The sequence below is a fragment of the Pararge aegeria genome, chromosome 11 (genome assembly GCF_905163445.1).
Source record: "Pararge aegeria chromosome 11, ilParAegt1.1, whole genome shotgun sequence".
Classification (NCBI taxonomy): domain Eukaryota; kingdom Metazoa; phylum Arthropoda; class Insecta; order Lepidoptera; family Nymphalidae; genus Pararge; species Pararge aegeria.
In genome coordinates, this window is record NC_053190.1 from 11,156,853 (window position 1) to 11,170,090 (window position 13,238).

Here is a 13,238-nt window from a genome sequence, read left to right on the forward strand (position 1 = left end):
TTCCCGTGGTAAGATTAAATAGTTAAGCTTCAGACCCAATTCTGAAATCCACGCAGATGAATTCTCGGGCCGAAGCTAGGATTGTATTTAAACTATGGAGGGTAGAGGTAAGGAGAGTCATCTTATATGGGAGAAAAGTTGAAAAAGTGTCCAGTTGTATGCGCTAAATAACAGTTCATAAATCCTCCACAATGGCTCTGGTGGATGCACAGGGTATGGTATGAATGTAGCAATCGTAGATGAATTGAAGTATGCAGAGTTAAAAAATTTAATGTCATTATCGACTAAAGTAGTTAATTATTGAGAATTTCAACAACTTACGTTGTACAAAATATTGTGGTAAATATAACCTTACTTCCTTGTTTATTTTTCAAGCCTACTCTAACAATATTTATATTTGGCGCTTCTTTTAAGAGTTACCTTGATGCAAATGTGGCGCCATCCTAATTTAATACATTTTGACGACACTTTTTCATATACACAGATGATCCTCCTTACCTCTACCCTCCATAATTTAAACCAAAATTTGCTGGTCTGTGCGTAGCTGTCAGTGTCATCTGTCAATAATAATAACAAAACCATCAAAACACGAGATTGATCACGTTTTCTTTTAATTTTCAATCAACTAAAACATAGCGATATTCTCTTTGCAATCAAGTTAGTTAACTAAAAAATACTGTCCTTGCTGCTAAATAAGATTACTATTAATTGTCGGCAAATAACGTTAAAATGTCGAACGTAAAAATTAAAGTAATAAGTCGGAATCCAGAAGATTACTTACGGGCTACAAAGAGGGATATTCATAAACGTAAGTTTACTTAAGTAGGCATTATTACATACATTATAATATTTAATTATCTTGACCATGCCGAGTTTATTATAAGTTTAGGTAAATATAACCTTAATGTGAGATTTAAGCTGCACAATTAAACGTTGCCTGAAATGCATCTAGCAGCCAGTCTTATTTCTTGCTTATATTTATATTTCGTACTTAGTTTAGGTTAAAAATAACCTTTAATATTTACATACTTTCAGTACCAAGAAATTATGATCCCAGGCTCCATCCATTGGAGGGACCCCGTGAGTATGTTAGAGCCATGAATGCAGTCAAACTGGAGAGGGTGTTTGCCAAGCCTTTTATTGGTAATTTGGATGGTCATTCTGATGGAGTATCTAGTCTGGGTAAACATCCAAGTAGGTTGGCAATTCTAGCAAGTGGTGCTTTTGATGGGGAAATCAGATTATGGGACTTGGCGAGTCGAAAGTGCACTAGACATTTTACAGCTCACGAGGGTTGGGTCCGCTCATTATGTTTCACACCAGATGGCCAGAATTTTATGAGTGTTGGAGATGACAAGACCATTAAAACTTGGAAATCAGAAGTCTGTGATGAGGAGGATGAGGAACCTACAAATACACTGTTGAGTATGTCAGTTGTATCTGGTATCACACATCACAGATCTAAACCTATATTTGCCACTTGCGGCGAACAATGCCAATTATGGGAGAACACAAGGAATGAGCCAATCAAAGTTTTTAAATGGGGTGTAGATAGTCTTCATCATGTAGCTTTCAATCAGGTATTATTAATTTTTATAACATAATGGTCAATGATTTGAACTAACACACTGACAGTGAAAAACAGTGTTGCAATGGAGACCCCTCCCAGGCTGCTTTTTTTTAATAAACTTCCCTTTGTTACATGTTTCACAAAGCAATATCTATTTATATCATACATTTGCTACAACATTCACTTTTTTTGTATGCCATTATAAGTTAGCTTTTAAATGTAATCTTCCCCACCAAGTAAAATGGTAGTAAGCTAACCTAGTAATTTGATAACAAGCAATCCTCTCACTAGAAAAAATTATTATAAATTCATTGTTATGGATGGGAAATCATCTGATACAAAGCTAAATATACCTGTTTCTACAATGTTTGTATATTATTTGGTTTTATATTACTTCCAGGTAGAAACCAATTTACTAGCATCATGTGCAAGCGACAGAAGCATCATACTCTATGATTTTCGTGAGTCGGGGCCTTTAAGGAAGGTTGTAATGGAACTAAGATCCAATGCTCTCTCATGGAATCCGATGGAAGCATTTATATTTACTGTCGCCAATGAAGATTACAAGTAATTAATTTTATTATAAAGATCACAGACTAACTACAATACTTCTTATAATGGCAGCCCGGTTGATTTCAGTATTTTTGTAAATAACAATTAAACCCATCAGTGGAATCTAGAACCCTTTTTAAGTCTCTAGAAGAAAATTTTTAAATCTTAACCACTTAAACTCCAACATTTTAAATATAACTATCTAGCTAACTAGTGCCCTACAGCATAGCCCTTAAATTACTGGATGCAAACCAACTGCTGTAGAGCTATTAGTAGTAGTATAGCTTTTTCTTGTCTAGGTAAGTAATATTGCTGTGCTTATTTCTGCCAATAAACAGCATTTTGAGCTGTTTTGTTCCTGTCTAAAGAGCGTTGTTGGTGGTGTAATTATGGGCACAAGAGGCTTTACACCTGGACACAGAGTGGCATGTTGCAGGACCTGCTCCTTGTATGAAGTGATGCTAAGTTTATGGGCTCGATTCCCACAACTGGAAAATAGTTGTGACGAACATTAATGTATTTCAGTGTATGGGTGTATAGACACCAGTAACTCACCACTTCTGATCCTTTAAATAAAAAAAGACTAGCGGCCCCTCGCGACCTTGTCCGCGTATGAGTCAACCGTAAAAGATAAGTCATATGCTGTCGCGGCCTGTTTTTTAAAGGTAGAGGAAAAATTTCGTCATACTTACTACATACTTCCTTTGTTTTTTCGTATCGGACGCATCGCAATCTCTAAAAAAAAGATTTATTTTTTGGAGTTTTTGCAATACATATTTCTTATTGATGATCGTGGTAGCTATTATAAGGTTAGAATTTAGCTAATGGTACTCATTAACAATGTTGCTTTGATGAATGAACAGATTTTAAAAATTATTTCACCAATAAGGTGAAATAATTTTCAAAGTCTATTCAGTAGATCCAGAGATTACCCAAAAACAGTCTCGCAAACTCACCTCTTCAAACTTTACCTCTTTATAATATTAGTACAGATTACAGTATTACAAACAAATATTATCTTTAAAATCCTTTTTTCAGTTTGTACTCATTTGATGTTAGAAAACTAAAACAACCAATTAATGTTCACATGGACCACACATCTGCAGTCATAGATGTAGACTATTCACCAACTGGAAGGGAGTTTGTGGCTGGAAGCTATGATAAAACAGTGAGAATATTTGAAAGCCTAAAGGGTCATTCCAGAGATGTATACCATACTAAGAGAATGCAAAGACTCACATGTGTCAAGTGGTCACTAGATAACAAATATATACTGACTGGATCTGATGAAATGAATATAAGAATGTGGAAAGCAAGAGCCTCAGAAAAACTTGGTGTAGTAAGTAAATCTTTTGGTTTCTAAAACAAAGCAACATTCATGTAACATTTAAGATCCAATGCCATGTCTCATGGAATCTAATGTAAGCCTTTTAGAAGTGTTTATATAAATTATTAATAAATATTCATCAGTTATCTTAGTACCTATAAACACAATCTACTTACTTTGTGGCTAGATGGCGATGTGTGAATTGTCATCATATAATAATACGAGCTGTTACCCGCGACTTCGTCTGCGTCTGATTTTGTTTTTATCGTATTCAGTATCGCTAAGCCTTAAATGAGTACATGTGACTGTCAATTAATTATAGACAAATAATTTGCAATAAAATAAAATTGCGACTATAATTAAATATCTAAGCTATCCTATCTCTTAAGTTGGACCAGACTGCTCACGGTATGCCAATTTAATTTAAAATCGGTTAAGTAGTTTAGGAGTCCATCGCGGACAAACATCGTGACAGGAGATTTATATATATTAAGATATATAGTATACAACCTGTAACGTAATTACGAAATACTTTTGCAAGGGTGCATAAATATATATTATAAGGAATCACCATGTAATAATATTAAATCAAAAGAAGCATATTTATTTTTCCATACAAACTAATTCAAAACATTCTAAGTATCTACTTATGACAACCAACAATATATTGATGATAAAAGGCCGACACGTGCATAGTAACCTTCGCTACGCGGGTAGGTACTGGGCACGTGTCGGCGAACGACGCGTTTATAATAAACTAACTTGATTTTATTTTTGCATGCGATGTAAAGACTGTACATGATTTCTTTGAGTAAAAACTATGGCAATGGTTTACTCAAAAACTATTAGCGTTTCGGTTCACAGATAAGTCTCAGAGACAGTGATAATGTACATAAATAATTATTTAAATACCTAAAGCCTCTAAAGTATTATTTTGGTTTTCATTTACATGTTGTATATTTTTCTGTAAACAGTATTTCAAGAACCTACCCACAATATCTCCTAAAGTTCAAAAGCTATTGTAATATGTATATTTATCATTTGCTTATTACTGTATAGACTATAGAGTAATGAAAAGTTAGATAAACACTTTCAAATATACAGTCAAGTATTGAGCAAATTGATATGAGATGATGGCAAATCTCGTGACACGTTGCAGTTATAGTTTGTCGTTATTTTAGGGTACTTTGGGTCAATAGATATACAATTGTCACTGTCATGGTATGTCTATTGACCTTCCTCAGTGTTTTTATAACAGGTTGTCTCTCTGTAACATAAAAATTTGTAAAAAATCCATTTTCCTTGCAGCTGAAGCCACGTGAACGCACAGCATTAAATTATTCAGAGGCTTTGAAGGAGAAGTTTAGCAACCATCCACAAATTAAAAGAATTGCCCGTCACAGGCATGTGCCCAAGCATGTAATGAATGCCCAAAAGGAAATTAAGACTATCAGAGAAAAGAACAAGCGCAAGGATGCCAATAGACGTGCCCATAGTAAACCTGGCGCAGTACCATTTGTCGCTGAACGCAAGAAGCATGTGGTTAAAGAAGATGAATGAAACTATAATATTGCATTTATATATTTTTTTAATACCACACAATAAATACTTGCAACCATCATTCTATATTTTTATTAATGAAAATCTAGTACACATATTATGAGTCATTATTATGAGTATTTATAAGTCAATTTGTCAAAAAATTTGCGTATCCATTTATTCATAACAATAAATTATGCAATATTTAAGAGTAACTTAGAACAATTAATTTTTATTTTGAAAGCATAGTGTTCATCTAAGCTTTAATGTATTTATATCTTATAATGCTAAAAAAAATAAATATTACTGTACATCACGAAGTAAAGCTATAAATAAATAATTAGCTGGTAGATTTTTAATTTAACTAACTGTACATCAAATTTCACAAGAACGTTTCTAGCAGTTGACTTCTATCGGTTGATATGACTGACTGACATATTTTAACATTAAAAGTAGTCACTAACAATGGATGAGAAGGCTTACTATCATAGCTTTATAACAGTATTATGTAATATTGATTATTCAATGATATTAACGTAGGTATATGAAGTCATTTATAATAATACTGTGAATAGTAATACTACATTTTCAAACAATAATGCAATAGCAGTAGAGTCTGAAGATTGAGTAAATTTTTATTTCTGGTGTGATAGAAAGCTGGAAATAAAGCGTTTGTAGACCCCCCAATAGGAAGGTTGGTTTAGGTTGAAATCTTTTAAAGACTAAAGTATAAAAACAATGAATACAACCATATATTACAGCAACTTATTATTAATAAAAACTATACTATACTGTGAACTTGTATATATGTACAACCTTTAAATTACTTTTTGTGTAAATTATGTTTCATAAAACATACTTTACACTAAAAAGTTGCTGTTGAAAATATTGTATGTATGTATGTAGACTAGTAACAATAAATGGACTAAAGATGTACCTACAGGTGAATTTCGCACAACAAATAATGCAATCTACTTATTGAAAGTAATCTGGAGTGCGATTCACCTACAAAACATTTATTCGGGGCTTGTCTGGCTATTCTTTTAAAGGGTTAAATAAAAAATACTGGAAACATATCCGCCTTGTAGTTCCTATCATAAAAAATATAACAACTTTTGTTCTACGACTTTTTTTTTGAACTCTATAGGTTGTGAAATATTAAATACTCAATATTTACATAGATGCTCTACTTAGCAACTCACTACGCAGGGGTTTTCTGATCACATGTATTTGGTTTAACATTGTGATGTCAAGCCCGAAGAATGCCCGATTAATTTAAAATCCTAAGCACCATAATCATATAAGTAAGAGGCAGTCAGCCCGTCTCAGTAAATAAATATGCGGCGCGTTAACAAGCTCATGACTAAGAACTTCGGCAGACCTGACTCGCTTGGTATACTACAATGATTATCTAAAATCAGACTTTAAGTTATAATTAATAATAATTACAAACTAAAATTAATGTTAACTATAAATATAAGCCTTCTAACTGTTCACTTAGGGGCTTGGTACCCAAAATGCTGGCGCTATTGCCCCTTTGAATTGCTAGACTTAGCCGTTGGGCTAAATAAGCGCCAGCTTTTGACACCAGACGTCAAGTCCAAATTTTGGGTTAGTAAAATTTTTCGTGTCCGATTTGTGTCCGTGGGCCCAGAGTCTCAAACGCAAACCCCGCAAAAACGTAGTCATTACAAATAACGGAGTATTTACGGCGCTTAAGCATTTGAGTAGATTCAAAGTTAAAGTCAAAGTCAATTCGGCAGCTGCTGCCGCTTTATGGAACGTACTCGGCAAGTGAGAACCTGCCAACGTATCAACGCAGGTCGCATCCCACACCAGCGCACGCCCCATCGTCTGTGGTACTATAGTCATACCGTCTGGTCTCTTGCCATCATTCCTGAACAAACCGGGAGGTTCCAATTGTAATGCAGAGGCCAGTATAACAACTATAATAAGAAAAGTATAACAACTTTTGTTCTACGATTTTTCAAAGTTCAGTATTAATTTATTTCATACTAAAAATTGTGTAGGTAACCTTTACCCGCGATTGAAGTAAAACTTTTATTATTATTTATTCATGTAAGAGTAAAATGTTCCTGGGACTCCGCCATTTCATTCAATATTCACTATTTAATTTTATATTCGATTTTAAATTTATTAATATCTCTTTAATATCTTTTTTTTTCTTCTCTTTTTTCTCGACGAATTAGTTTGGCCATCCAAAGGGGCAATGCTGCCAGCATCTTAGGAACTGTGCCTCGCTGCGGTGGTTTCGAGGACGTTTTAGATTTTATTTAGTTTTTAAATAGTTTATTTTAGGTTATAGTTATGTATTAATAAAAATTATATTTTCGAGTTAAGATCTTTTTTGAAGTTAGTTAATAAATATATCTCTTTCACATTTTAAAAATATTTTCATTTGTATTTTCAAATAGAATAATTGAGAGTAGAAAATTGAAGTTTAGATCAGCACATGTCAATATAACCTTGTCATTGAATATTATAAAATGTCGCAATGTCCGAAAATTTATTAATAATTTATTTATTACAAAAGTAATAAATAAACAAGTATATTTAGAGATTTTCAAAAAACTTTGCATTTTAAAAGATTTTTTTTTAAACTGTTGAATTTTTTATTCACTTGCTATTCACAATTTATCCGTTTGAAAATATTGGAAATAAATAATCCTAATTTATTATGATATTTGCCACTGGCGTATAAGTCAAGAAGCGCGGAGTATATTACATATACTTACGACCAATCCCAATTATTATTTTTAAATAGCGGAAACTACACAGACGTCTGACGTAAAAGTCCGTCAGAAAAAAAAAGAAGAAGTTTTACTTCAAAAAAACGTTGTTTCTGAAAAGTGACATTTCACGACTACATTCGACGACGTCGCGTGGTCGGGTCAGTGCCGCACGATAGTCGTGTGCCAATGTTATATTTTAGAGCAGTAACAAAAAGAGTATCTATGTATTTTATATTTCACAAACTATCGAGTTAAAAAAAAAGTTGAACAAAAGTTGCTAGTTTTATTGTAAGTATGCAACTTGCATGCATGCAGCATGCAATAACAGGCCGAGAGCATTCGTAAATTTTTTACTCAACCATGTATCGTTGTATTATTGTACAAGTGCAAAACTATTAACGTTAAAGAATCAACTTAACAAATGTAGTATAGTAAATCAATATATTACACATCACGGTCATTGTATTTAGGACATACTTTGTTCTCGGGTATATCTCAAACACTTCTAAAAACATGTCCTCAGCTAAAAAAATGTTTGTATAATTACAGTTATATCCCGTACTTGAACATCAAACTCTAGTCAGTCAGTTATCAAATAGACATAAGGAAGAATACCTACTTAAAAGCTTTTCTTCACAACGCAATGTAAGTTTTGGGCATACAACCAATTATTCTAATTTAGATCTACTAAGTTAGTAGTGGGTTATCTCTGACCCTGAAGTGACATAGCCCCAACGCATCGCCAATCACTTCCTGCAGCGAAAAGCTACACAAAATTTACTTAAACGAAGACTAGAATGGCTAAACTATCAAACCTCGTAAAGCACATACATGAAAGTATTTCAATAAGAAATGCTTAAGACATATAAATGGTTACCCTCTTAGTAGAATATTTACATATAATATAGATAAGTTAAATTCTCGAAAAAGACTCTTACCTTAATAGAGTAGAGGTGCGAGTATTGAAATTAACAAAATGGCGGTTTGAAATTAGAGGATTCCTTTTTTGAAATCAGATTATGCTGACCCCTGATATAGCGTAATACATGGGATGCACATTGCGGGATCAAAACGTAAACCATTTTTAACAAAAGTGTAACATTATTATGCCTTTAACCTACCTTATATGAACAAAATCCTTTTTTATTTAAACAGACAGATTAAAGAGGTTTGCTAGTTTAGCCGCGTTGGGTTAAGGCTCGCCTTGTGTGGGAGCCTTAATATAGCAAGAGTCATCCAGACTGGTTGATAGGTCTGCTGATGCGATTTGGTAATGTCATTGTTCTTATGTCAAGTCTGAAAAGAAATAAACAAAAATTATTTGCTTTACTAAAACTAAGGTTATGCTATAGCAACATTATGCTATGATGGCCAGACTGACAGAGATTATTATAAAAACTAAATTACAGTCTTCATAGTATTATAGTGTATTGCCACATTTTATAAAAGATAATATTGTAAACACCTCAATATACTGTTTCTTATCGCGCCAATCGCAGCGCAGTGTGCAGCGACCCGGCTTTCTGAGTCCAAGGCCGTGGGTTCGATTCCCACAACTGAAAAATGTTTGTGTGATGAACAGGATTGTTTTTCTGTGTCTGGGTGTTTATATGTACTTTATTTTGAGTATATTATTAATAATAAAAATATCCATCAGTCATCTTAGCATCCATAACACAAGCTACGCTTACTTTGGGGCTAAAAGGCGATGTGTGTATTGTCGTAGTATATTTATTTATTATAGCGGTCTGGTTATGTAGAGTAAAGTTATAGAAACTATCAAATGCGAAGGAAAACATCGTACGGAAACTTGCATGCTTGAGACTTCTCCGTTATTTTTTCAAAAGGTGTGTAGAGTTCACCAATCCGCATAGGGCCAGCAAGGTGGAGTATAGTCTTTTCATTGTGGGAGCAGTCCCGTGCCCCATATTGGGCGGTAATGATACAATGAAGTTGAAATAAAATAGAAACTTACATAATATCCTGTGGTAGTGAGGTAAGATCCAAGTCGTGCTCTAGAACAGCTAATATGGCCAATGTCTTTAATGTTGGTGCATAGTCCAGCACATGCAAATCACTGTTGTCAATCAATCTCTCCGGGCTATCGTAAGAGTCATCAAATGGTCTGATATAATTGTTGAGTGTACAAGGGCTGTAAAAGAAAAAAAAATGAAATTTTAGATCGAAGCAGGCATTACTATTCAGAATATATAAAGAAAATTAAGATCAATATATTATATGATTAATTGCTTGGCATACTTTATTGTAAAATCAATCAACATCTAAGGGTGTTCCGTTGTCAGAGCAAAACATGCGTAGAGTATATTGTGGACGATCTGTATGATGTGGAGTGTATTAAACAAATTAAGCTTAATTTTCTTTGAAAATGAAATCCGAGTTCTTATTCCAAACTTTTACAATAAGACGGAATCTTGCCAAGCTGACACATCTATAACTTTAATCAGGTGCTATTATGAATAAAAAATAAAATGGAATCCAATTTACTTTACTTTCTTATTACGTTACAAACGGCTGCTTGCAACTAAGTCCACATAACATAGTGTTAGGGATTTCTAAGTTTCAAGTTTCATATTTTTTCTCCTTTCAAACTTGTATCTCTTATTTTACAAAAAAAATGAAATCGTCATTAGTTAGCAAGTGTTTCCCACATTCAAACTTCATATATTTCAAGTAGGCCTGAAGCACTTTTCAAACTCCACATCTTTTAAAATTAACAAAAATTTTTTTAATCTTCGGAGATAAGAGCGAGCCTGACCCAACTGTTTCTATGCCAACAAGGCTTAATTTAAGTAAGAAATGGTATAGTAACCTTGCTTTAAGTAATCTGACTGGAAGCTCCAGAATTACTTTTAAAATCATAGTTAAACTGTGATCATAGTTATACTATGATTTTATGAGTACACTGAACCCCCATAGGCGTCTGCTCCTTTTGCAGATATCATGGTTACAAAAAAAGCTACATGTAAAACATTTCTGATCACACAGGTAATCAGAGGTAAAGTTTTCATATTATAAGGATTTAAATATATATTTATATGTCGACCTTGTTCCTCCAAATAGATAAACTTTGTCTTCATAATTCAAACACGCTTGACGCCTCCGCTGGCATGGACCAATGCCACTAACATTCAGTTTCTCCCAATAGTTCCCATTTATTGAATATCTGTGTAAGTCATTGAAATGTGTCTTTGTTTTTGCATTTAATCCACCGAAAATATACATGTGTTCCTTGTATAACCCTGTAAAGTAAAATTACAATATTATTAAATTTTTTATGGAGTATAAAGTGATTCACTATAAAGACAAATATCATCAATATTAACCACTACAGAACCAGGTTCTCCACTGAGAATGAGAACATGTTAAGCTGGTCAAGTGCGGATTGGTTGACTTTGCATGCCTTTAAGAACATTACAGAGAACCCTCAGGCATGCATTCCCTCATAATGTTTTCCCTCACCTTCAGTAAAAGTGGGATATTTAAATATTGATTAAACAAGTGGTATTTTATTATTTAAAATCCACATATAAATTCCTTTGATTACCTACCTACTAAGCAGCAAATGTACAACATTCTCTGCACTATTGAAATGCTTTAAAGAGATTGCGTAAGCCATGTCTCTCCATTAACCTGTTTTTTGTAGTTTTTAATGCTTTTATAAACCATGTATCATGGTGTATTTCTCCATTCCATTCACCTGTTGTACCCTATGTAACTCTCCATCCTTTCAACTAACTCTATGCCAAAAATCAAGATCTTTGTTTGCTCAGTTAGCTTATGAAGGAAGGACAAACAAATAAACTTTTGTATTATAATATTAGTATTTTATAAATATTCACATGTTTAAATGAACAGTAAGAAAGCAAAATTCACATGTTTTCTAGGACATTCATGAACTTAGCTACTTCACTAACTATTGAAAAAATCAATCATGTTATAAAATTACTTACAAGCAGAGTGACTGCGTCTAGCCTCTGGCAATGTACCTGTGGCATTCACATTAACCCATGTTTCAGTAACTACATCAAGGTAATAAACTTGTGGGCAGTACATTTCTTCATCAGAGTTATATGGACTGTTTATATCTCCCCTGCCTCCATAAATATACATCCTGTCACCATATGCAACAGCAGTGTGAAAGTCCCGATGGCAGGGAGGAACCCCACGGGTATTAACATAGCTCCATTGCATAGTTTCTAAGTCCAAGCAGTGAACATCTTGTGAGTATTGGTCAAAGATATACTCAAATCCTCCAAAAATGTACATCTTTTTCTTAATAATGCAAGCTGAATGCCCATCTTTGGCATATGGCACCATGCCAGTCACTTTTGGTGTGGTCCACTCCAACGTCTTTGTATCAAAACAAGACAAGGTGTCACATGCTACAGCATTGTTTCTTCCACCCCACATGTAAACCTAAAAACATAGGTAATCAGATATCTCAGTCAAATTAATATCAGCCCATTACACAGTATTATGAAGTATGACAAAATTAGCATTGCTACACGGATATGTTTACTTGGCTATCAATTTAATTCTAAATAGTTTTGTATTGCTTGACAAACAAATGACAGAATTTTCTAATAGCGCTGTATAATGCTGGCTAAATTTGAGCAACTTTTAAAAACCCTGTAATATTAATTCGCAGTGAGGGTACGTGTAAAACGGGGTATTAGAATATTTATAACATAGGACGAAGGAGAACATACTACATACTACTTCTGCTTTAAAGAAATTTATTGCTGAGTTTACCTTGTCTCCATATGCAACAGCTGTGTGCCCATATCTTTGAAAGGGCAAGGGTATGCCTTTATCTCGTTTCGTGCAGCTAACTGACTTCCACCGAAGAGAATTTGTATTCAAGACATGCACTGGAATAGGATCCCAATCTTTGTACTCCTCTGTTGAGCAGTAACCACCAAAAGAATATATCAGGTCTCCAATGCATACAGCTGCATGGTTGACCCTCCTAGGACCCCCTTCAATATGCACTGTCCATTTCATTCTAAAAAAAATAAATACTATTAATATATACTAATAATATATACTATTAAATAATTTTCAGTCGAAAAATATGCTCAGACATTCCTCAATGAAAGCGCTTACTTTTACAGGTCTAAACTTTTTTATTTTATAGTAATACTATTGAGTTTATTTTCTTCGTTTTAAGTTACTCACTAAACTAGTACATATTTTTGTAATATATTAATTTATACTATTGCAAATTGCAAAACACAACGCAAAACAATTGCAAAAAGTTGACATTGGATTGACAGATTACAGATAACATTGACAGACCTACGATTATTTCACAGACTATAACAATCAACCCTATAGATAAAAACATTTTCATTATATCTCATAGTCGTATATACGTAATATAATATATTTGTATTATATTATGTATATACGACCAACACTGACCTCTATTATACTATAGGGTATAAATAGAGGTCAGTGACGACCACTAAACGTC

The 13,238-nt window shown here is 33.5% G+C and overlaps 2 protein-coding genes across 2 annotated transcripts; one reads left to right on the forward strand and one right to left on the reverse strand.

The window, feature by feature from the left end:
- Positions 1-560: 560 nt before the first annotated feature.
- On the forward strand, positions 561-5,070 carry LOC120627509 (DDB1- and CUL4-associated factor 13). Its single transcript, XM_039895515.1, has 5 exons — positions 561-808; positions 1,036-1,580; positions 1,971-2,137; positions 3,161-3,461; positions 4,758-5,070. The coding sequence occupies exons 1-5, from the start codon at positions 730-732 to the stop codon at positions 5,007-5,009; spliced, it is 1,344 nt and encodes a 447-aa protein (XP_039751449.1). The 5' UTR covers positions 561-729; the 3' UTR covers positions 5,010-5,070.
- A 2,686-nt stretch (positions 5,071-7,756) lies between these two features.
- Positions 7,757-12,921, reverse strand: LOC120627650 (kelch domain-containing protein 3). Its single transcript, XM_039895663.1, has 6 exons — positions 12,869-12,921; positions 12,515-12,767; positions 11,713-12,178; positions 10,806-11,001; positions 9,717-9,893; positions 7,757-9,037 (listed from the first exon to the last, which is right to left on the reverse strand). The coding sequence occupies exons 2-6, from the start codon at positions 12,764-12,766 to the stop codon at positions 8,974-8,976; spliced, it is 1,155 nt and encodes a 384-aa protein (XP_039751597.1). The 5' UTR covers position 12,767; positions 12,869-12,921; the 3' UTR covers positions 7,757-8,973.
- Positions 12,922-13,238: the final 317 nt, after the last annotated feature.

Coding starts and splice junctions, on each gene's coding strand:
- LOC120627509 (XM_039895515.1), top strand. CDS start 730: ATGTCGAACGTAAAAATTAAAGTAATAAGTCGGAATCCAGAAGATTAC. Junction 2,138..3,160: donor GTCGCCAATGAAGATTACAA/GTAATTAATTTT, acceptor TCCTTTTTTCAG/TTTGTACTCATTTGATGTTA. Junction 3,462..4,757: donor CCTCAGAAAAACTTGGTGTA/GTAAGTAAATCT, acceptor TTTTCCTTGCAG/CTGAAGCCACGTGAACGCAC.
- LOC120627650 (XM_039895663.1), bottom strand. CDS start 12,766: ATGAAATGGACAGTGCATATTGAAGGGGGTCCTAGGAGGGTCAACCAT. Junction 12,179..12,514: donor CTGTTGCATATGGAGACAAG/GTAAACTCAGCA, acceptor CTATGTTTTTAG/GTTTACATGTGGGGTGGAAG. Junction 9,894..10,805: donor TATCTATTTGGAGGAACAAG/GTCGACATATAA, acceptor TTTCTTTTACAG/CCCTTGTACACTCAACAATT.